This window comes from Diprion similis, chromosome 2 (assembly GCF_021155765.1).
Source record: "Diprion similis isolate iyDipSimi1 chromosome 2, iyDipSimi1.1, whole genome shotgun sequence".
In the NCBI taxonomy this organism is placed as follows: Eukaryota; Metazoa; Arthropoda; class Insecta; order Hymenoptera; family Diprionidae; genus Diprion; species Diprion similis.
In genome coordinates, this window is record NC_060106.1 from 1,659,063 (window position 1) to 1,685,170 (window position 26,108).

Here is a 26,108-nt window from a genome sequence, read left to right on the forward strand (position 1 = left end):
CTGCTCTGAATAAATACGAGCACCCAGCGATCATTCGCTCTCTTGGTTTTTATCTCCAGTAACTACTTGTGCTCAGTAGATCCTCGCGGTAAAATCCTTCAGCCTTTGCCTTGCACGACGAAATTCTGCCCGAATCACTATTCAAAACTGTTTGCTCTTGTATGTGTGTATGTACATACGTCCCAGTTCATTTCGCGACTAAATTCGAGTCTAACTTGTAAACTTGTCCGGGATTGACCGTTAGGACGTCACATTTGAGGTAAGTATAGCCTTTCAATTAATGGAAAGTAGTTAGATGGGCGTAAGTAGATAATGTCTAGTAACTTTTAGGTTAGTCGCAAGATTCCCGTATTGAAGTTAGACGTGGTAAGTTGGGTTATGAAATACAAGAGGAAAAGAGTTATAGCCGGGCGGTCGGATGTTACAAGATATTACATTGCTTTACAGCGATGCAGAGCGGTTGAGCGCTAACCAATGAAAATGCCTGAAATATAGTGTTCGCTAGATTGCATGCATTTTCATTGGTTACCGCTCAACGGCGCTCCGCACTGCCGCGTAGTATAAGTTCTATGGAAGCCACCCATAACACCGACTATGCATACCGGACACTGAACGGTCAGCCAGCAGCGCCACTCACTGGCGCCAGACTATGATGTCAACTGCTGGTGATTATATTAATGCAAATCTTGATGGTTTTGTGTGCTGATATTTTGTAAAAATTGTTGGAATACCATAAGAATGGCAGGTTTCACCGAAAGTGCGTTGGTGAAAAAATTACTGGACTTAAACCCGTCTCAGCAGAGCATTCAGACCTTGTCGTTATGGTTAATTCATCACAGAAAACATCATCCAACGATTGTCAAAGTTTGGTACAAAGAGATGTGCAAGGGTAACTATTATTTTCTCTATCACATACAATCAAACCATTTATCCATCCCCTCGTCCAATATATCTGACAATAACATGGCGCTACCAATGCCGATGAAAATGTACGTTGAAGACAATTAACGCAACGTCCTAGGAATGTGCAAGACTTTACAACAATTTTGAGGTTATCTCCAAGTAATGTAGATACAGCCGTTCTAACCACGTAAGATGAAAGTAGATACAAATTTAAATATCGTAGTTGTACCGAACGATCCTAATAAGCAATTCTCTGAAAGAAGATAAAAACTGCTTTGGGTCTGTCCTTCCAAATTTTGCTACTTTGAATGTTCGTTGCCATATGAATTGTGAAACTAAATGCACATGAATAGATCGAGCGCATCGTCTCTAAAGATGTCGTTTCTACAGCATTCGTTTTTACAAAGACAGTTTCTGCAGAGTTTGTTTCTCGAGAAAGTAAAGTATTTATCAAGGGATTGTATATCGTTTTTTCAGACATGCTTAACTTATTACTTTTAAAGTGTTACAAATCACTTAAATGCAGTTTCTGGGCAAATAATCCTTGAATGTAGAAACAGAATTTGTAGGTAAATAACTCTTGGGGGACGATCTCTGTAGAAACAGACCTTTTCAAATAGATCTGGTGAAAATTCACTTCTGAGCAACGGAGCCAAATGGTTTCATCCATATTCTCACTAATGATATTTTAATTTTTTTATGTTGTATTAGTTTATCACACACATGAAATAGTCGTAGGCAATATACCTTAAATGTATCAATGCTTGATATCTGTATGCATCAAGCATTTGAAAATAGATCTACATGAAATATTGCTAATAAATATTTCATATCATCAATATTGATTCTAAAATTATTTGACAAACATGTTTTATTTTGCATAAGATCTGTGCGATGTCTGTTTGTGCTATAGAGTGAACCTACACAGGTTACTTCAATCTTGTCTTTGTACATTTTTTACCTGGTCAGAGTGACCAAGTGTGAGTCACGAACACGTCACTCCAAAATTTCTGTCTCCCTGCAATGGAGCCATGTTCCATATATGTTTTATAACTGTCTAAACAAAACAGCCAAAGATACACTATTTCTATTTCATGTTTGTTATGAAATTTTCAGATAGCAATCAAATACACAACAATTTATCCAAACTCAGGCAATAGTTCAACCAAGGCTGATCTTATTCTAACTTGACTGTCATTCCAAAATTCAAGACATGCAAACATTAGGAGTGTTTGGAGTAACCTGTATAGGTTAACTTGATAGTGCGAATAGCCATAGCTTGAAATATATGGAGAAAAATACACCAGTTAACCAAACTGCAATAATTTCAAATCAGCTTACCTAATGTCTCTGACGCAATGATTAAGCACACAGTAGGCCAGGGGCTCTTGCCTTTGTATGTGTACTGTACTTGTGTATTACTTATAAACAATGCACAAAGAATATTTTCCGAGATATTTCCATTACTCTAATACTTATTCTCAATATGTATTCCCAAGATTTCGCATTTTTCCGTTTTTAGTTGAAAAATAATTTTTTCTTCATCATCAAATTTTATGTTACCATTAAAATATCTTGTACTGTCCATTAGAGCCCACATGTAGTAGTTTGAGAGTTTAAATAATTTTCTTGAAAACCATGTAGCGAATTCTTGAACATTTCAAAGGAAGCCAGCATTATCCATATCAAATAGATACTCTGTGTGTTTTTCATGTGCTTGTGCCTATTCAAGTCCTTAATTTGGTTTGAATAGTCGATTTCATTATTTGTGCCAGTTTTATTCTTTGAGCCATCTTTTTAAACGAAAATTCTAAAACAAGTTTAATTTCCAAGTGACCTGCAAGTGCAGCTGTGCAAAAATTTTATCCCACTTGCTGCAATTCTTATATCTTTTTTGTCAGATATTTGCCCAAAACATTTTTTATGCCACAAATACACAGCCGTAATTACTGTATTATTTCGTAGCATAGCAAGGCTTGCTTGCACTCAACGGATGCCAGTCGATGCTTTATTGACGTTTTTAATTCAGAACAGTTTGCTCTAATTTTGATAATACTGGAGGACACACCTTGTTCTAATATTGCTTGAAAATACTCTGCAAGCATTAGTGCAGTCATGTTACTGAAAAATTCTAATGCACATCGTCATCTGGTTCGGTCAAAAATCTTGATCAATCATTTGATTTATTCTCACTTGCTTAAAACCATAAATATTACGTTGATACGTGAATAGGAAGATTTTTGAATTATTACAAGACAGAGTTCAATAATTATATTCACATGTGTATGGTTATTTATAGCTTTCTCGTATTATCAACGGTTTCTAATGTATCGATAGTTCGTCAAGGATTAATCATGGTTATTTTGCGTCATCTATTTATGTGACCAACACTATTTTTTTAAACATCTATGAACGAAAATTTGTCTGAAGAACAAACAAATAAAATTAGGACTGGCAAGTACAGTGTCGTTGTGGTTGTGTTGACCACACTTGGAATATTCCGTGTATAGTTTATCCCCCTGCCGTCGCGGTCGCCAAATATAACATTCGTCATTCGTTGTACCAAAAGTTGGCTGAAAAATACTTGGGAAAAAGTTTTAGTAAGGGAAGTTATTTAAAACATTTCTCTTCAGCTCTGTTTGCACATTGAGCACTTGATGCACCTTTAACAGGCTTTGAAAATTGAACTTTCAAGGCAGGAGGTGTAAAAATTAATAATTCCACAGTACACAGTGACAAGTGATCTGCTCAAACGAGAACAGAACTATCTTTAATAATAAATTTGTGGAGTCTCGACAGGTGATGTGCTTTATGGTGATTGCACTTTCTTTGTTAACATCTGCATATCTACTGCTATAGGATAATGACTTTATAGGAGTTTAGGTGACTTTACGTGATTGCGGTCATTCAATGGTGCCTGGGTTAATTACTGGTCCATTTATCTTACCTACACTTTCAAATTACAATTATATGTCAATAAAAGCTATTCACGGTCTCTGTACGAATCGGAAAGACTTAAGTAATAATCTTGTTTGCAGCAAAAAACAACCGTAAGCTGACATTCATGTATCTTGCAAATGACGTGATACAAAATAGTAAAAAGAAGGGGCCAGAATTCGGCAAAGAGTTCGGAAATATTCTGCCGAAGGCATTTGAACACATGAAAAAATTTGACGACAAGACGAGGGAGAGATTAGGTAGGCTACTGCAAATATGGGAGGAGAGAGGTGTCTACGACAAAGTGCAAATAACAGAGTTCAAATCAGTCTTTGACTTAGCCTTTGAACCTGTTAAGGAACCATCAACGCCACCACCTAAAAAAAAAATTAAAATCGAGGTTGAAAAGGTGTGTAAAATAAAGGTACAATCAATTTTAATTTACCTTTCATATTAGTCTTGTACAAGTATGTCTATAATCTTACATGAAAAAATTACGTGATACTAGCAGAAATGAATTTAATTTTCGCCATTTTCAAATATATAACTAAAGATTGAGATGAAATTCGTAATATTAATGTAACCAAGTATTTTTCTAAAGAACTGTTATTTTGAAATTTTAGAATTGTCTTTAGAAACTCAGTAAACTGTAATGAACTTTAAAAAAATACTCATATTTTTCGAACTCAACTTCTTCAAATTGATTCTAAAGTTACAAAGTTCTCACATTTTTTTCAAATATCTTGCTACATTAACATAACTAACTTAAACCTTGTATCTAAATACAAAGAATGTAAGTGGAGAATTAGTTCTCCGTTGATTTGCAATCTAGTTACCAATTCATATTAGGAAGATAAATGTAAAGTGACATGTCGACTATCTGAGCTATTTAAGAGACATGAAAATTCGAAATACAGAAATTTTTTACTGCTATTAAACAGAATTTTTGTAAATGTTTTGACGAGTTCATAATATATCACTTTTACCGAAGACAGCGTTATGTGCGATGATTATGTCAAGTTGTTATGGACAATAAGTAACGTGTTACATGCGTAAGTTTACCAGTTTTCAATGAACCATCCAGGGTTAAGATTGTGTCCTATTATCAAAATTATTTTTACATCTTGATTGAGAATCTCCGAATTTTTCTCTAAACTTCTCAAATTTTCAGCGTGGGATGGCGATAGGATCGCGAGAAAGCTACATTTCAATGAATTGTAAGTTGGACAAAAATTTTTTTTTTCCTACTATTACAGTAGTTTTACTACATTTTAATGCGTACTGATAGATTAAATTTTATAAAAAAAGGTATTCGGGTATGAATTTCAAGCTATCATAATAACAATAGGATCTAGACAATCATAATAATCGTAATGCGATTACGGGTAAGGTGATTAATAGTATCTAAAGAATACAAATATACATTGCCTGGAGTAAGTGATTGCATAACGAGGCAGTTAAGTCATCTACGTCATATACTGACTGACCAAGAGATGTTACAAGTTACGTAGAGAAACTTGCAATTTAAAAATAATATCACGCTGAAGAAATTGAGCTACCCGCGCACATAATTAACAGACTTGAATGTCAATGTTAAGATTTATCTTACGCGTCATTTTTTCACACAAATAAAACCTACATTTTATCAATATTATGCTTTACAAAACGATCCTACACAGCGTTATTCCACACAAAAATTATCATGCACAACATTATTATACATAAAGATGGTTATAGACAATTACTATAGAATCAACCAGTAACCTTACCTGGGAACTCTGTGTAAAAACCATATTTAGTGCTATTGGATATTCTTGCTTAGAAATAATTTGGTGTAGAATATTTATGTTTAGGATAATTTTTCTCTATATGAATTTTATACAGGAAAATTTGGTCGGAACATTTTGTAAAGTGTCGGTGTTCAGTCAGTTTCTCATACTTGGAGGTTGATGCTTCCTATTTTAGCTTGTAGCTTACATAAAAATTTTCGACCATCACCCCCTTTTTTCTTTCTCCCACAAAAATCTTACCTAATTCATACATAGTACCATAGTATAGAAATTTTTAAGGACTATGGTAATCAGAAGCATCCATTCTCTTGACTTTCCAAGCATCTAATTTTGCTCTGAATACCTTATTATTCAAGAGGTTGAAGTACTCAACATTTAGATAATGATGAATTTTCAGAAAAATCGTTATTTTGCTAAATTACGATGAGGATAAAGCTACTAACATTACTGTAACAATGCATATTTAGAAAAAATCGTTACTTTGCGTCTTCAGGAATATCTGAAATTTATTGAACCATGATAAACAAAACATACTCTTATTTTGAAAAGCCAACTCCTTGAAAGTCATTCTAAAATTGCGCAATACAGATTTTTTCTCTTGTGTTTCGTGCAGTAATGTTACTAACTTCAGCCTCATGCTGCATAATTACAGTTGTCGTAAATTCAGTAAACTGTAATCAAGCAAAACATACTCATATTTTGTAAACTCAGCTCCGTCAAAATCTTTCTCATAAGGTTTCAAAATTGCCATTTTGTTCTATGCTTTTTCACGTTAATGTTACCCCCTTCAACTTCATTGTTATTTGAATATTATTTCTGCAGTACGCAATTGAAAATATTAAAAATGCTTTCTTACATACAAAAGTGCGAGTCCGAATTAAAACTCATTGGAATGTAGCTTTCTCATGGTTCCGTAACTTACTGATCATAATAACAGCATCACAGCCTGCGTGATTGTGGTTCCGGAGCAAATCAGTTATATCCAGAGCAAAGCGATGTTTCTATTTGGACGAGTAGCTCACAATGACTGAAATGATTGCTGCTCCGGGAATACATCCATGAACTGAAGTTTGGACTCTGTTCATCTACACGAGCATACAGTTCCTGCGGATTTTTTGTTTCTTCAACTCTTTCTCTACAGTTAATACTCTTGAGAAAAAATTAATGAACACGATTTGATTTAATTATATCTAATTACATCAAAATTTTGATAAAAATGCTGTGATAAAATTACAGAAGAAGTGCGCGTGGACATACAGTCGTGCAAATGAGTATTTTGCTATATCCACGACTTCTGTGCAGCTATGTTATGTTGAAAATTTCGTCTTGGTGAAAAACAATTCCAAACATATTTATGACGTGTTGTACCAATTCTAAAAGTTGTGAAAAAGGTATTTTTTCTGAAGAATTACTAGAACAGGTACTGTCCTGAAAAATGTCAGATTCTTACCTCACGTAAGAAAACGACTTTGAAATTGGTAACGCTAACGTAACAAAATAATTTTTTAAAGTAATACATGGCTCATGCAAGTTGCGTAATGTTGGGAAGAAAATGTCTTCACCCGGTGCAATTATTTCGAAGTCGAAGTTCATTCTTATACACATATTTGTATTATGTCCCTTGAAAGATCCAAGACCAATTCTGCGAAAAGTATCTTAAACTTAATGCTTCAAGCTTTGTAATTCTTTCTCAAATAGATTTTTTACGTGTATTTTCAATGTTGTTACCAAAGCTATGCGAGTTTAAAATTGCACGTTTCTGCAAGGAAAAATAGGTAGTCTGTTAATTTTTAAATCAGTGTAACTATTTTGTAACTTGGGGTCTGAGAGAAGTGTAATAAATTATAATGTATGACCTAATTGAAGTGAAGCATACTCACTTGAAGACTGCAATCACCTCAGTACAAACTAAGTTTTAGTTTGCGAAAGAAAGATTCTCTTCTCTACTAATTCGTCACGTTAACGTTATGAACTTCATCTCTCTCGAAAAGATATACAGTCGACCCACGGTAATCCGGTAATTGTTTTACAAGGCGGTGTCCGATGATCAAATTTGTTGGACTACAGAGTGCTGCCACTGACCCATTGTAGTCCGGAACTTTTTGAGAAGGAGTACCTTGTAATCCGACAAATTATGAAAATGGTGAGATAAAATCGATACTACACATACATAATTGGCACGTCGGATTACAGAGGGTGTGGGATTAGACAGGGGCCTGATTACCGAGGGTCTACTGTATTTACATTTTATTGCAAGAAATATGCATTACCAATTTGAAGGTAAAATTTAACCTTCTTATTCTTGTAAATGAAAAGCTAGTGAAAAACTTAGTAGATCTCTATATCACATTACAAACTAATCGATACTTTGCTGCCCAGATGGTTTACTGAAAATTGACCCACATACAGTACCTGAATTATGTATTGACATTGAATGGTGTTGATACAATGTACTATTGCTAGTTCGATTGTTCAAATATCCAATATACGAATGACTGACATCTTACTGTACTCGATGTAATAATCAATGTGATTCTCTATTTGAAGAAAGAAAAAAAAGAGAGAAAAAAATCTGAGACTGAAATCGAGGTGGATGGTACCAAAGAACTACATGTTACTCTCAGCCCACGCACACCTGCTGGCGATCCACCGGAAACCGAAGAACTGATCAAAGCTTTGATGGTGAGTGTGTTTGCGTACATGATTTTAACTGTTATTTTTCTATTTTTACGAACAGAGGTTAGACGATTATCCTGGTTGTACCCTTCGAGGTTCGACTCTAGTTATTACCAATTAACGAAATAAAAAGAAATTGATACTTTAGGCACCAGACGCTTTTGTATCGAATCAAACATCCAATACATAGAAGACTATATAAGATCTAGAGTTTGGCGACAGAAACACTCTACTTGCTCAGAATATACTTTTCATAATTTCATAAAAAGTGGTAGGAGAGCTGGGTTGTCGAAGTCTATAGACTATAGAATGGTATTTCCTTTCGTATATTTGTTGAACCTGTGCATTGTTATTGTGAGAAATTAAGGGGTGGTCATAAGTTTAGAATTAGTGTAAGAAGTAATTAGACGAAAAAATGTCAAGGACTACAAGAATTGCAAGCTGCAAGGTGGCTCAAAGATCGGGAACAGATTGCCAGTAAAACATGAAATATCAAATGAATAAGAGGAATGCATCTTGGGGCTCACGTGCAGATAAACGTGGCCTACGCCAGATACATAAAACAATCACTGCAAATATACTTTGTGGAATCGAAAAATGTGGAAAATAAGAATCTAATCTACACTACACAGAAGCTACCTTGAACAGTAAAGAAAGAATATGAATATAAACAAAAAGATTACATTCAAGCATTTAGATATTAGGTTTGGGACGGTACGGTAGCGGCGCGGCGCAGTAAGATATATCTCATGCCAGGGCGAGACGGCATAGTCTTTAACGTAGAAGTATAATGGCGGTCAAGTGTAGCAGATAAAATACTGTGTGGTGCTCTTTAACATACGGACAGTGTCTTCGGGTGGCAAAACTAAATTTCATACTTCTTGCTGATTGGTGCAGGTGATTTTCATTGTTTTTAAATTTATTCTTTCTTGTAGCATTCAGCATTCTGCCATCTCAATACTACTGCTTGACTGTAAACTTCAACGGCTCGTAGACTTCCATACATCTAGAGTCCGACTCTCTGTCCATCGCCTGCAAGATGTGCACTTTAGCCATGAATTCACTTGAAGTCTCCCGACTCTTCCTAGTTACAGAATCTTCTGAAAGATCAAAGACCCACTACTCAAATCGCATCAAGTTCTCTATTGTGTTGTTGTAGGCTTGTAGTCTGGTCTGCAATACAAGATTGCAATTTCTCATGTGTCTGAAGGTGGCATGACCTCTTGAGCACTATAGATTAAAATCTGTATACAGATTCAGTGCGTTTTTGTTACTAATTTATTTCCAAAATCCTAATTTTTTGCTGCTACAACTCTTTCGATACAATTAAAAGCGAGGCTAGGTTAGAAAGAAGTTAGCATTGCCACAAGTAATCAACCTCAGGGACCATTAACTTAACAATGTCACTATTCTAACTTGACATTATTGTTTATGTGTTTATTTAAAGTATACACAGACAAATCAAGTGTCCTTAGAGATACAAAGTTAAAACGAATATTTGACGCTAGGCGGTGCGCACGACAAGATAATCGCCAATCTACAAAACAAATTTTGAATATCTTACCGAATTGTCAGCTTCAAGTGGAGTTTTTTTACTCAAAACGTCTTTTCGACGACTTGTACCGCCCTTACGGTACCATTGAGCTCCATTTCTGTAACCTTGTGACTAGTTGCAAAATGCCACATCACAGTGTATGGGATTTTCGCAATTTTTTTTGCCTGTTCAATTTTACTGCAATTTTGTATGGTTTTAATATGCGATCAAATAGAATTTATCAGCTACTTGTGTCATTGTTGTTTTAGTATTTTCATGGACATTTCAAATCTGTAAGAAAAACAAATGCCTACATATACAGTAGGAATCAAACCGTCATAGTAGGTCAGCTACTACAAATCATTGTGCTCTGTGTATTTAAGAGGCTTGGTATATTTTCAGGACCTAGAGAACACAGCATCGTCAGATGCAGGAGTGAGAGAGCGTATTGCATCCCTACCACCGGAAGTCTCGGAAGTTTCGCTCCTTGCAAACCTAGCAGATAGAGCAGCTGCCGATCAACTTAGTGTAGCAGTAAATGAAGCTGCTACACTATTAGCAGACTACAACGGAAGATTACAAGCTGAAATGGAAGACAGAAGAAAACTGTTGACCATGTTGAGGGATTATACCTTAGCCCAGAAGCAGTTACTTCAACAAGCTCAAACAACATTAGAGGTGAAACTTTATATAATGTTCATCATGTGAACATTCATTTGATTTTTTAATAATAAGGCAATACCTGACTATAAATAGAATTTCTTAAATTTTGCGTGAATTTGGTTCAACTTTTCACGACTTTTGTGAAAATGCTGGTGTGGTTATAGACTCGAGTTTGAGTTTATCTGTTACCTCGAAAATTATGTAAATTTTTTAATTTTCGACGTTGCTTTTCTTCGAGCATATTTTCTGCGTTAGGTTTCATTACAGAAGATTGTTTCTGTTCTAAATACACGTAACACCCTAGAGTACAAAATAAGGTATACGTTCTAAAATATGACACATTTTAGGAAAATAAAAAAAGTCGTGAATGTTGAAAAAAATTTCAGGAGGTAGCTGTTGAGCGCCGTGTGAATAGTGTTAATCGGTAATATTTTTTAAGTTGTGCGGTATTGTCAAACTTTGTATATGGCACCTCTTTGGCTAAGGTTACTAATTTTATTTTAGAGTTGTGAGAAATCTATCAGAGGCTAATTATATTTACAACGTGTTATTTTTTTGATTTTACACTTGGCCAAAGAGGTGTAAAGATACATTTACACACTTTTTTCACCCAATTCAAGACTAACCATGGAGAATCCATACTAGTAGGGGGTAATTCATTGATTTAAGTAAAGTATGGTTTCCGAATAGACGACAACTCTCAAAATCCATACGCTATGTAGAAGAAAAATGAATGTTCTGTGGGCAAAGTTAATGTCCAATATATGGTTCAGGGAAATGTGACAAGAAATGAAAAACCATTCAATTCCGGAAGTACAGAAGTGAATGAACGCAAATTTGAATATATCCGTACGGTCGTGCCCTTCATTAGTCCATAACAGTTGTCCCGCAACAGTTTATGAATCCACCCTCAACAAACCTTGCAATAGTCAGTGGGTGTTCTACTTGCATAGCTATGGTTTCCCACTGGTGCTGTTTATTACGCATGAGTGCTGGTAGCCGGCGCAGTCGACTATAATATGTACGGAATATTGATATGTATATATATGCATATCTCTGTCCCGGTAGAAGGACTATTGCAAGTCATGAGTTTATTCCAAATACTTTACGCAAGTCGTCAAAGGTTGAGAAATGTGGGTAAAAACGAGTACAATATTCAAATTGACCAAGGTCTTGTAAAAGCTGGCAAAGAAAGGTTACGAGGTATAAATCAATGTCCAGGGTCAAACTCAGTACATAAGGACGGGCATGTAGAGAGTATTTTATATCAACTAGAATAGGAGCCATGTACATTTTCTTTCATCCCATCCAATTTTAGCCGTTGTACATATTAGTTCATGAAATTGATCGAGTATTCCAAATTCATTGCATGTAAAAAATTAATTATTGAAAATATTTTCATCCATGCATTTTTTGACATCAGCTATACGTCAACAAGTTGCTTCAATAAGTTGCTCAAAAGTTCATCGGTTTTTAGTTTAATGTAACATAACTTTCAGATAACTTATGAAAAGAGTTCTTTCCAAGAGGTTAGAAAATTTCTCATAGGATTTTAAAGACTGATCGAAAAGAAAAATGTTCGTGAACATTGTGTAAATTAATTATTACGAAACAGCGTTTCATTGAATCAATCGAAATAGTACCATATATGTCACAGTAGTCAGAAAATTGTTATAGAAGGTATCTTCATCTAAAATATAGCTGTCGAATTCAAATTGGAATAGAAGTATTTTATCACAGTGGCTTTCAGTATAGCCCTATACTTAAATTGAGAATTTTGGCTGGCATCCACATAAGCGGCTCTCTCACTCTCTCTCTCTCACCCTCCCTCAATGAAGGGTCAGCGTTCAGCATCTGATAAATGACCCTGTATATTCTAGATTTCTACCTCGTTTTGGAAATTTTCTTTATTTACTTTTCTAACTTCATTTCTCTTGCCAGAGTAAAATGAAATTGCTATAACACAGAAATAGTAATCTATTGTTCTATGGCCCACTTCACAATTGCAGCACGATCCTTTAATAGTGCTACTCCCTTGGTCGTCCACAACATCGTACTAAATTTAACTGCTTGGAATTTCGCCTCTTGGGGGGGGGGCTCAGAATTGAAGTGTGTTTGGATGGTTCCACGGAAAGTGGAATATTATGTGGCTCTAGATTTTAGGTGTATTTAAAACATGAAATAATTTTTTTTCCCATCCAGAGCGAAACAAATTGATAGTGGCAGTGTATCCAATCAAAAGAAATCGTGGAATATTTAACTTTTCGAAATGGAAATTACGTTTCTTTGGCCCCATCCTCAGTTTTCTGCTAAATCACCGGCGCAAAGTCCAGATAACCTAATCTTTTACACTATAATAAAATAACATTTTGACTCATTTTTATTCGCGATGTACATGATGTTGCATCGATTACAGTCAATATTTGTGATATTTTTCACGTTTTCCGTTGCTATTTTTTATATAAAAATCGACAGTAAGTTTTGTTACCACTTTTAATATCTCAGTCCTCTGTCTTTAAAGAAATTAAAAGAAACCTGATATCCCTTACTCGAAGAACCAAGTGCTGCCATCGCATAATAATTTTTGAAGTGATGTTAGAGAAAATGGAACCTCCAGGCATTGGCACTGACTTTGTTCAGTAGCAGTTGTGACTCAAACAAGGAAAGACATGGCGATGCCAGTCAATATTTCAGTCCCCTGGTAAGTATTACTCTTCCAATTTTCATACTTTTTTCATGGTTATACAATGCAAAGTAATTACCACTAAGGTACAAATTCATATTTACAATCATATAATTTACGAGTAATTTTGTTGCGAGTTATTCCCAATTTTCGCAACAATTCTTAGTCCCCTGTAACAGGTTGCTGCAGGGGACTCAGAATATTGCCAGGGGACTGACAATGCTGTACATGAAATCCACTTTTCACGCCGTGTCCACACATATTATGTCATGCAAATTCTATTTCCCAGCACTTTTAACAAATGAACTACGAAAATTACGATTATATATTGTATATATTCATACTGTATACATGTATTCACAGATAAAACGACACAGTTAACAATGGTTGATTCGTGCTATGCAAGATTGGCTCCGACCAAGAAAACAAATGGACTCCTTAGAGACATGTCACCTCCTACTTCTTGTGATGATATGGAAAAGAACCGTGTGTCAATGGCACAAGTAGTGAATAACGTACGATCAAAATCAGATACCGTAAGAAAGAGATCAGAAAAACAGTGGAAGAAACATTGTAAAAAAATTAAGAAAAATGATGCATCTATTGTGAAATCACAAAAGTTGAATTGGTATGAAAAAGTTTCACGACTAAAAAAAATGAAGGAGCTGATACGGAAAATCAGCCTCTAAAAAATGACTGAAAATTCTGATAGAAAAACAAGTTTCAAAGAAGGTATCATTTGGTCACGTAATAGAAAAGCAAATTAAAGAAAATTATTCTAATGCAAAGGGCTATGAAGAGAAAAAGATTATCAAAATGACACTTTTAGGAGAGAAGAGTTTGGTCCTCGCGGAAGTAAGCAAAAGCTAAAGCTGTGCATAAAGAATGTATACCTTTCATCAAAAAAGCTGTTATAACATTCTTCAACGATGACAAAAATAGTAGATTAGGTGCACAAAAGAAAAAAAGTATAGTAAAAATGAGATGAAAAAACAGAAACGTTACTTATTAGACACAAAAAAGTCGCAGATCATGATAAATGCCTATGCCTAACTCATACCAACATACAACAAAGAAACTGCAAAACTTGCTGTGAAAAGAGTTTACCCTATAAAGAATTTGACAACATGACAAAAATTTCTTATAAACAGTGGTTTCCATCAAAAGAAAGCATAGTTGATCAAAAAACCAAAAAAATTCGCTATGTGCAGAAGCAAAAATAGCAAAATTTTAAGATATTACCTCGAGATGTAATTTTGAAACAGGAAAATGATCAAGTCCAGTAGTTAAAACACGAACTGAACATTATCCATTAATATCAGATACTCGAAAATCTGAAAGAAATTCAATTCAAACAGTAGCGCTTTACTGTACGATGTCTTTGAACTTATCTCATAACCCACCTGCAACTTGGCCTCATTTGAAACCTATTTTGAAATCTTTACTGTCATCAACAATAAATATCCATAGTTTGAGTGATGGGCCTGTCGCATATTATCGTAACTAAAATATATTTTATGTACTGGGGTGTAATATGTCAAAGTTTCATCCTAAAATAATAAACTTCTCATGGAAATATCACGGAGCCGGATATGGCAAAGGAGTTGCAGATGGGATAGCATCAATTTGCAAAAGAACAGCAGACCAAGTAGTTGCTCATGCTGGTGATGTCACTAATTCGAAAAATTGCACTAAACTGATGAATTAAATAATAATGGAAAAGCTGACAGACTTCGTATCTTTTGCGCGTACACTAAGATAGTTTTTATTTAAGAACCACTCAAGCATACATTCATGGTACATCAACTAATGGAAAGCATTTATTTCCTACAACAGTTGCTTATGAAATCCCTAAGTTGCTTTTGTCAATTGAGATACTGCTAGCATTTTGAATTGGGCTCCACAATGTATCGACCAACCATCGAAACTTAATCTCGGTATCGCATTTAGTGACTCAGAATCAAAAAAGGAATCTTAAGAGGAAGTGCAGGCAAGTTCGTCGGCAATATTTCTGTGGAGGCTGAACTGAAATCACTACACTACTGGTGAATACGTTCGTGTCAAGTTTGTCTTGAAAAAAAGGGAATACCAATATGTACTTTTCTGGACTGATATTTTTTAAGAAGATACCGGAATTAAAGCAATTTTTTTTCAAAGTCTGTAATAAGAAGTAAGCCTTATTCAAAGTAGGTGACAAAGATATAAGTGTCGTAGCTTTTGATCAGGTCTGTGAAAAACTTTACATGCCTTCACTACAAGTTAAAGGTGACAGATTTTTTTTTTTACAAATTTGTACATCCAATTTCTGTTTTGGAAAAGTAATTACTAGTACTCCTAAAAAAAGTTATTAGAAGTAAGAAAATAAAGTACAAAAAATTTGAGCTATAAAGAATGGTAACGTTGAGTTATATGTAAGTCATATATAAGATAAGTGACTATAAGCAAACTATTATAGTACAACAAATTTTAACAACGACTTGAATAACCAACACTTAATTCATTTTTTCAAGATATAAGAGAAGTTATTATTATAGACAAAAGACTGTAATTTATAACATCTGTTGAAAAAACGTACGCAATTCTTACGAGGTGGATGAACATTATCACAGCGAGCGACTATCAATAATTGCATCCACACCCAGCCGTTATGTTATTACGGCCTATTTTGGGTTAGTGACACGTCAAATATGCGCACGTACGAAGGATAACAGAAAATCAGAGAAATTTGTATTGAGGAGTTGAATGTTTGAGTATATAATTGATTTGCTGTAGAAGATGTGGAGAATACAGCGAGAAGATATGCAGGAGGAACAGGGGAAGAGGAATGGATTTAGATGTTGGCCGAACGAAAGATGACTTGAGAGTGGAAATATATGGGGGGAAGGATGCAAGGGACTGGCTAGTTGCAGTCTAGGAGTAGAGGGAGCATTCTGCTGATGCAGTATGGCAAGCGAGGCAGTCGGATAATGAAAAGAAGAGGATGCAGGGTATAAGGTAGCTGTGAGAGCGTGGGAAAAAATCTAAGGTCTGGAAGATGTAACTCAATAAAGACCGTTCAGTTTAATACGTAACTTAGATATCAGTTATCATGTTATAACTATTTTGCTTTCAAAAAAATACTATCTTTCTTATTTTGTATTATAGAATTTAAGAATTCATTGAATTTCTGTTTTTTATTCCAATAAAACGTTTCAAGTACCTTGATTTTCTAATAAATTCTCAGTCCCCCGAAAATATTTTTCCAATAAATGTTAATAAAAGCATAAGTATTTATTAATTTATCTGGCCCTTTCTGTGGACATATAAATACATATCAAACCAAAAAAGGTGCAACAACAGTTGAAAAGTGTCATGCGAAACCCATGTTTAATATTCTAAAGGTACAGCCGTCATTTGCATAGACATAGAGCATAAACTGCACATCCTGTATTAATATGACTGCGGTAACGCCAAAAGTAAGAGAAGGAAACACATGCAGCCAATGTCTGTTTTTTTTTAAGCATTTCATTTCTCGTTGGCTGATGGCTGAGTAATGTGAATCCACGACTGCAACGAGATTGTAGTCCTATTCGACCACTGATTTCAATGTACACGACGATGATTATTTAAGAATCAATGCAATATATTTCACCAGAGTTTAATAAGTTTATGTAAGAGTTCATAACTGTCAGGAGATATGTACTCTAAAAGATTGTTTCATAAGTAGATGAAATGTCACAACGTAAGATTAAATTTTATATTTATAAGATATGAACAAAGGGAAGAAACTGTTATTCGATAATATAAATATAATAATAAAATTACATTCTCCGTATTCAACTCAATGTCTTTTTCCTAAGCTTCTTCGAAAAAAAATTTCACTCTAGATGCGCTTAATATGCGAGTTACATTTCTGGTTAGAAAGAATCAGGTATTGGCCGCATACGTTTCTGTCTCTTTTTACGGACCGAGTTATGTTCGACCCGAATGAACTACGCTCTATGTCTACAATCATCTGGAACGGCACGAGGTTATTAATTGTCATTCTTACTGCAATATCATCAGTAACGATACGAAATTAAAATTCAACTTACACAGAGTAACAGCAACGTTATTTATAACTTGTCTGGTTCTTGAGATGCCATAATAGCTGCAAAGAAACTCCAAACTTTGAAGACCAAAAACAGAGGGAACTCTCAAGCACCACGGGTAGGAACATGCCGGAAAGAGTAATCACGATCGATGGTAACCTTATCTTGAGTTGCCGGTCTCATCGCGATTTACTAATAATATTGCAATTAGAATGACAATCCATAACCTCTAGTCGTTACTGTGACCGTGCCTTTCGAATATTGGACATGAGTTTGGCATGATAATTTCCAGACGTTATTTCGCCATTTTTGGTTTTATATTCGTTTCGATGTAAGTATTACACAAGGTTGTTAGAACATAAATTCTTTTTCGGCTGCATTTTGAATGAATGAGTAATGGTGTATTGTAAATATACTTCAGTCTTGAGGTACCCCACCCCCAAAGAGCCAAAATGTCAAGTAATTCAACTGTGTGTTCATTTTCACTTACGACACCGAAAAATTCCCACTCAAATTTTCCATAAGGTGGATAAATCACCTCAATATAACTGTGATACGGACTCCGTCTTTTTGTTAAAATTATGTCGTGAATGAAAAGAGAATGCAAACACAATACAAGAGATTTGTTCAGGCAGCTACCAGAGGATCGTGCTGTAATTATTTTAACTTGGCAACAAAATTCAATTTGAAAAAATCGACAAAGATGATTCAGACCACGAAGTAGAAGTCGAAAATATATTATGTAGATTTAGACAATCATGACAGTACTTATGGTTCGAAAAGAGATGAATTTTCATGCCACAAACAGTAGGCATGAAAATTGAATGATTAATTGAAATAAATATTCATGAGGCTTACCTACTAGCATTAATACCAAAGGAATTTTGAAAAATTGAAAACCAAAAAAAATCACAACGTTCCCTCTGAAATGGAATGAAGAATTAGAGGTACTTTTACTGGGGACTCCAAGCACCATTGAAGACAAAAGATCTTTAGTCAGGGGAAATTGGACTACTGGCCAGGGAAAAGCCAGGGAATTTTTTTTCCCGACAAAAGTGGCCACCGCGTTGTTTTAGGGTTTAAGATTTAAATTTATCAAGTCGTATAATTAAAACGTAGTATTGCTTACCATGGAAGTATTACTTTCTTTCTCGTTAGAGTTTACCGCGAATACTGAGTATCGCTGTATATATTTTTTCGGAGCTTTAACCTGGCATTGAATTAGAATCGAATACTATCCAAGTTCAACAATGACACAAATTCTTATTAGAAATTCAAATCATGTTCAAACATGACATAAAATTTTCATATCGAAGAGTACATTGGACCTCGGGCACTGGCAGAGCTCAGAACAAGTTGATTCAGCCGCATTGAATATTAACACGCATTTACGGGACTATCGCGTGGTACACACAGTTTTAACCCCTTCACTACAATGTGGGGTTCATACCGAGAGTTTTCTGTGACTTCATATACTCTAAGTTCTGTAGCAGGTTCACCACAGGCACATAGAAACTAGGGAATTTTCTATGCTTGAAACGCCATTGTCGGAGGTTCGATTTAGCCAAGACTTGAGGAAATTCTAACTTGTTTCTACGATTCACGCTGCTTCAAAAATTTCAAATCAAAACGAGTTTCTTTAGAAGTTTCAAACCCTGCAAGATACGCTGATTTATAGGGAAAGGTGGGGCAAAGTGGGCCCCTTGAGAAAATAATGCCTAAAGCCAGAATAAAATGTTAATTTTTATATGAACCATTATGTTAAATTATTATCTATCTTTCTCGAAGAAAAGCAATCATAAATTCAAGTTCAGAAAACTATTTGACTTTGACGAGTTGAGCGTAAGGCACAACTTCAAACGTTTCCCGTTATGAGGTGTGCAATTACTCGAGTAAATGATTTCCGAATAATTGATATTTAATAAAAAATTTCAGGCGGCCCATTTTGCTCCGAAATTTTTTGAGATATCAAAAATTTTAAGGTGCCCCCACACCCCACTCCACTAAGTATTTTTCTCATGTAAGCTTTGCGTGACGTACATTTCATTCAGGTTTTTTTTTTATTCAAGGTTTGCGCATTGATTTATATAGAGTTAAAAAAAAGTACACTGTTTTCAGAATGATGTGGTATTATTAATGATTTGTTGAAAGTTGGTGGTATATATTATAGTTTAAACTCAGACAAAAAAATTACAGATGCACCTTTGAAAGAAATATATTATTTTTGTCGCGGTGCCTAGTCTGCCGGAAAATCTAATTGAAAAGTTTCACAAAACTTGATTGGGCATGGATACTTGAAATGTTTTCCGGATTCCATATCGTCAAAATGTAGGGAATCAATAACAGTAATTGACCGACTACCCGTGAATGAGTATCAATTCTCAATTAGCAATCCAGCATTGAAAATTTGATTTACCTACCATTCTTATATCTTATTTGACACAATAAGAGATACTGATTTTCAAAATGTCAGGAGAATTCCTTGAAGGTTAACGACGCTGCACCCGAAAATAGAAAACCGAAGTTACATACTGGCTCTGTACTGCCGTTTCTGACAAAAATTCTCCGTCTGATGTAACACCTAATACGGACTCCATAAAGACAATTCACGCGTACATTTGCCGAAAATTGAGTTCTGTAAGATTTACTCTAAAATTACTTGATTTCGGAAAAGCGCTTACAATCGTGATCGTAATCCAACATCAAATCTTATAAAGTTGAACATAATTATTTTGCGGTGTGTTGGATTTTTTTTGCAGGTAAACAGCGTTTGTATCTGAATGAGGTTTACAATCATCCCGCGTAACTTACGGATGGAATTTGCAAGGTTACGGTGATACCGGCACTTAATCGTTGATCAATGTTAAAATGCATCCAATTTCGTTAAAATTATTGAATGTTTGACTTTTTATCAAGTACTCTCGAAGAATTCACACATGGCACTCACCAAATTCTTCTTCACCCACAAAATACGAATATTGTTTTCGAACGAATATTATTTTCAAAACACTATTGACAACTTTCGTTCAATTTTTTAAATCTGTTTTTATCAACGTTACCCTAGCTTGTAAAATATAACGAGTACGGGTGTATTACACTTAAGTACTGGACCTTTTGTCCAAGAAGAAAAATGTTGGAAAAATGAATAACTTCGATTCTGTCAATACGAAAATCTCCCCTCTGTTTGGAATTCCTAACAAGATTTTGAACACTCTTTCGAAACCACGTAAGCTTGGAGCACACCTTCAAAACTCAAGTTTCAACATAGCGCTCGCTAAACTCTATGTGCAGAGTCCACGATACAAGGATTTACCTCAACACAACTAGGCATCTATGACTTTTTATTAGGCGGTGTCACCTGTACCATGTGCTATGCTAGAATTTGCGAGCACTTAAATGCACTGTTATAAGCAGAGTGTATTTTTCATTCTGCTCCTCGGGGTTTTACTGTCATTGACATCACAGACAGGGGGTGTTCTAGGGACGGGGTAGTAGCTCCATTTTTCGTGCTGTATAGAAGACGGATTGTTCTCGGTCTGGGATCTCAACAATTGGGGTTTTTACACTCAGACGCACATAGTCCGGGACGTAGCGTTGCATTTTAGGTATTAGAAAAGAAATATATCTCTAAAACAATATCGTACGGGAAAAATCGATAACTTTTTTTACATATGAATTATACACAGTAGGTATATGAATTATACAAGGTGTCTCATTTTAATCAATCAATAGGTATAATGAAATATATTACAAAATACGAATTATTCTTCGTCAACGGATGTATCGGTATCGAAATCTCTGTCTAAAATATATAGGCGTAGTAACAGCGTTCGAACAGTCTTTACCTTTTAAAGCTGACGGCCTTTCTTCCGCTTCACACGTAGCTGATTGTTGTTCTCCTACTTGTAACTTTATAAACAATCCTCTACTTAGAGTTTATCCGGCGTAAAATTATTTTAACCTATGTGTTTTTGCATAAATTCATAACCCCCCTTCTACGATGCAGCTGATTAGTTTTTTCGACTTTGCATGATGTCAGCAATAGCTGGCAACAATTTCGGCCCGCATAATATTATTTGAGGATAAGTTTTTTTTTTTTTTACAAGTTTCCCAGTCTTTCATGCCAGTCTGACGGTCGGCGCACTGATTAATTATATCGGCACACAAAAAAAAAATACATTTGACCAGACCCACCTAGGGTTATGTATTTCGATGCGCTGAATCCGAATTTGTGGTCCATTTGGCCCATACACCCTCGAAATTTTGAGTAAACTGCAAAACACCCCCAAAAATGGTTAAAAATCGCGAAAAAATGCTTCTATGCAAACGGAAAATTTTTTTTGCGCACCAGATCAAGTATCTTTCTTATGTATTTTGATGCACTGAATCCAAATCCAACGTCGGTTTGGCTTGTACATCCTCCAGCTTAGAATAAATTGCGGAAAAACGCTAAAAATAGCAAAAAATCATAAAAATAGTCATGAAGTAGTAGATAATATCAAAAACTAGTATTGTTCTTACTCACAGTAATAAACTAAACATGATTCCTTTCAAATTATACTATAACATCTATAGATTGTAATTAAAATTGAAAAAAAACGAACTTCCTTGATTTTACACAGTTCTTCGCTTGTATCAAACTCTTTTGTTTTCAAATTTCCTATGCAGCGGATTCCTTTTCCGTTTCCCATTTTCTTTCGGCATTTCTCTTTTTAACCTCCTTTTGGCCTTTGGAGACTTGATTACTTGTGCCTGTAACCAGGGCACCTCCACGTGGTGCCGATGGGCAACAGGACCATCTGGCAGAGTCCCTGGGTTAACGGCGTGTGTGCCGATTTTTCACCGATTTTCAGCGGTTATTCGCAATTTACTCTAACTTTGGGAGATCTACGAGCTAAATTAACTTGTGATTTGGATTCAGAGTATCGAAATATATAAGGAGTATACTTGATCTAGTTCGAAAAAAAAATTTCGTTTGCATAGAAGTATTTTCTCGCGATTTTTAACCATTTTTAGCGGTTTTTTCCAATTTACTCAAAATTTTGGGGGTGTATGGACCAGATGGACCACAAAATCGAATTCAGCGCATCGAAATACATAACCCTAGGTGGGTCTAGTCAAATGTACAGACCACTTTTTTTTTGTTTGCCGGTGTTATACCAGATCAACTTTCGTTATCAAAATCAGCCGGCATACTATGCCTTGTTTATTTGCAACGCTACCTCCGGGACTAATAGGAATGATATTCTTATCCTAGTATATCAACTAAGCTCATTGATACTACAAAGAGGGCACAGTAGAAAACTGATATCGGGTTACGGGGTTCTCTATGAATTGTTTAAGTGGCTGTTCAAAGCTCATTCTTCAATCAGTATGCAGCTGATGGGCTTTAAAGTAGCTGAGTACCTGGGTTTCGCCGAGGAGAAACTGATTTGGGAACCACACTTCAAAATTCAGTATAGGACATTCTGCGCTGCCTTCTGACGGTACATGTGAATTGTTGATGCAACAGGGGATGTGAACTTTAAGTTTGCACAAGGCTCCAAGTCAATTATGTCAAGTGTCAATGTACTTCCACATACACGTCGATACTTTCGAAGATCAGCGTGGTAGAAGTTCACAGGATATCTACTGCTCCTTCAACATTCTTTGATCCTGAAATTATCCTGGAAAACAAAAATTGCTTGCAAAGTCCTGAAAAATTACTGGAATATTTTCATTCTCCGAAAAAGCACCTCTGGTGCAAAAATCTGTCGCCAAGTACATTAAATGTGGTCATTACCTACCAAATACTTTCTTTGATCAAAAATCTATGCATTCAATCACTTTACGCAAAAAACTCATTTTACGAGAACATTATAGACAAATAAATATTCTCATCCTTTATAAAAAAAAGATTCAAATCACATACTATTGCCAAGTAAATGTCTGTTAATTCACAATGAAAGCAGGATTGAAACTTTATGTAACTTTCTAAGCGAGATATAAGCAGTATATGTATACCGTCTGTGCTTTTATTGCTCAACTATAAGAGTGCTGCTGGAACTTGCTGCAACTGCGTGATTGCAAGCGACTGATTAGCAACTGCTACCTAATGAAATTGAATATCCATAAAAAAAATTAAATTAATAAGTGGTACTTGGCAGGCTTTTTTTTAGAAAGTCAGGGTTTAATATCTAAAAAAAATACGAAACTAGTAGAAACTTGCTGGCAGCTCCGGCCTTCTGTGGATTATCGATGAAGCTCACAATCGGCGTTTTACTTCCCCACTGTTTTCGGGCTTAATTCAAAAACTATGCATCATAGGAGAAAACATGTGAGAACCAAAGTTATAGAAAATTGAATTTCCCACAAGTTTGGTCCAGACAATTTTACCTTAAAATTTAAAATGGCTGAGTTATTCAGAAAAAAAACATTTTCAATTTACACAACCAGTGACCCCCCCCCCCCCCCCCCCCCCCCCCCCTCCAACTATTAAAAAAATAAAAATCCGAGAAAAAATTAATGTAGGTTCAGGTCGATTTTTTTGATATAACGACTAGACTAGAACTCCCAATTATATGTTCAGACACTTTCATTTTTCTTCTTTTTCCATTTTATTTGTAGTATAGTTTGCACCGTACGTGAAGTAGGTGATACATCACATCGAAAATAAATTTGGATCCAAAAATATTGGATGTTCTCCTGATTATTGAAGTGTATAAAACGTTGAACTCAATGTCTTTGACATGCTGTTGAGAATTTTGAATTATCCGAGAGCCTTGACAAAGGGTACGATAAGAGCAAACAGATAAACTGTACTTTGAGTATTGATATTTTCTCATTCAATTCTTTATTCATTTATTTTATTTTATTTGTCATTATTATTATCGTTTCTTTCCTCTTCCCCATTATTTATTAATTTGTCACATAAACTCGTCACTTCAGGTGTCAGTGGTGACGTGTGAACTGGTCTCGCGGTGTGGTTTTCAGCTCGATTGTTTCGATTGTTGGTGGCGCCCCTTTGCGCGCGAAACAAATTTGTCGCGTGTTTACCACATTTGATAGTGTATGTCCGCGAGTTTTTTCTTCCGGCGTATTCAACGATGTAACCCCGAGCTTTGCTACAATGCTCTTGTGTAGTACTTGAGTGACGCGGGCTTCGTTGCACTCTGTCTTTCAGAACCGCCTGTTGCACCTTGCGTTCACTCCTTACGCGCGCCGTCAAGGTTTTGTACTCGAACCCAGCAAGTATTCAGTCACCCCCACGGGCGCAGTCTCCGCTGACTCGGAAGGACAATCTTTCCATTTTCCGGGTTACCTCGATCGATAACACCGACACACAAAAAAAAGCAGTTATACATTCGACCAGACCCATTTATCTATGAGTATTTTGGTGCGCTGAATCCAAATCCGATGTCCGTTTGGCTCGTACATCCTTAAAGTTTTAAGTGAATTGCGAAAAACCGTAGGTCAATTCGTTCTCTGAAATTATCCTGCTCATATTGGCTTCACTGCGATCTGCAAATTTTTCGCCTCGCTAAGCTGCCCCCATTCCACTGTCGACGAAAGTTTGAGAGTCCTGGCCATAGACTTACAGTCTCATAGTCAATATTACAGTACAGTCAATATTAACAAAAATATTCTGGAATTATCAATATCGTTTTACTTGGAATACAAAATTGCCATCTAATATTATAAAGTATCAGTTCCAAAATTTTTTCAAAACGTAGAAAATTCAGGAGTTAGCTTCTCCATAACTATTCTTCAATAACCCTGATTTTGGAAGCAGTGTACTTTTTGAAACGTTTTTAGGTTGGAAGCTCCTTAACTAAATTTCAATAAACTACGCAGGACTACAAAGAGAAGTTGAAAAAGGTGTGCGCAGTACGGACAGAAGTGAAATCACACATCTCCAACCTTCCCGATTTGACGCAACTCCCTGATGTCACTGGTGGACTGGCGCCTCTTCCTTCGGCTGGTGATCTGTTCTCGTTAAATTAATTTAATTCTCGAAGAAATCCATTACTGTTCTATTAAATATTTGACGAGTCATCATTTCAGTTTAATGGTATATTATAATTAATTCACAAGTGAACCTGTAGGCAGTACATTAAGGAATACCAAATTCGCACATTTTGGTACGGTTTTCCTAAATTTGTAAGCACACGACAGATCTGGATCTGCCAGATGAGTTGGAATTATTTTATAATGTAGCAGAACAACAATCTATCGCCCTCTGTCACATAGTTAATTAGGTATATACGGGGTGGCTGTTAAGAATTTTTTCCACTCCTCTGGTGGGTTTTCTTGCATTTTGTCGAATAAAAGAAATTTTAGAATAACAAAATATTAATAAATGATATGGTCTGTATATGAACATGTAAAATTAATTACAAGTGTAGAAATGTATAACTTATGTATTGTTATTGCAAAGTGGTCGCAGCTGACAGTTTGTGATTAAAATTACAACTTTATGTTGAACTTGATTTGTGTTCTTGCAGGTAATAAAAAAACAAAAACAAAATCTGAACGTGTGCCAAGTGTTCGTAAAGGTAATCTAACACTTTTATCCAATATTAACGAGGAGCGTCACGTATGTGGCCATCTCCGATTTCGTTCGAATTTGATACGTTTCATACCAATTTTGAAATTCTCGCAACGCAAAATCGTATAGGGTAAGCCACGGAAAAGGAATGCAAGACTGTCGGTTTAGGGTTCCTTATAATTGGGAGTTGAGGTTTAGAAAATTCACACCATATAATGTCGAAAAAAATTAACAACTTGATCGCGAGAAGAACATCAGAGAAAGGAGAAGAAGAATATTCGTAAAGCGCAGCTTCCAAAACAAATAGAATGTCTGATACACTTTG

The 26,108-nt window shown here is 35.5% G+C and overlaps 1 protein-coding gene across 3 annotated transcripts; it reads left to right on the top strand.

Moving 5' to 3' along the window:
* The first annotated feature begins 629 nt into the window (after window positions 1–629).
* Window positions 630–25,756, top strand: LOC124415869 (regulation of nuclear pre-mRNA domain-containing protein 1B). Of its 3 annotated transcripts, none has more exons than XM_046896551.1 (5): window positions 630–889; window positions 3,942–4,264; window positions 8,178–8,312; window positions 10,243–10,518; window positions 25,090–25,756. In XM_046896551.1, the coding sequence occupies exons 1-5, from the start codon at window positions 739–741 to the stop codon at window positions 25,237–25,239; spliced, it is 1,035 nt and encodes a 344-aa protein (XP_046752507.1). In that variant the 5' UTR covers window positions 630–738; the 3' UTR covers window positions 25,240–25,756. The 3 variants fall into 3 exon arrangements, with proteins under 3 accessions (XP_046752507.1, XP_046752508.1, XP_046752509.1); XM_046896552.1 differs by having other exon boundaries at window positions 3,942–4,249; XM_046896553.1 differs by having other exon boundaries at window positions 25,051–25,232.
* Window positions 25,757–26,108: the final 352 nt, after the last annotated feature.

What these genes read in the sequence shown, in the direction of transcription:
- LOC124415869 (XM_046896551.1), top strand. Translation starts at nt 739, where the DNA reads ATGGCAGGTTTCACCGAAAGTGCGTTGGTGAAAAAATTACTGGACTTA. An exon ending in AAAAGGTGTGTAAAATAAAG is followed by an intron (nt 4,265 to 8,177) that starts GTACAATCAATT and finishes CTCTATTTGAAG; the next exon opens with AAAGAAAAAAAAGAGAGAAA. An exon ending in AAGCTCAAACAACATTAGAG is followed by an intron (nt 10,519 to 25,089) that starts GTGAAACTTTAT and finishes TAAACTACGCAG; the next exon opens with GACTACAAAGAGAAGTTGAA.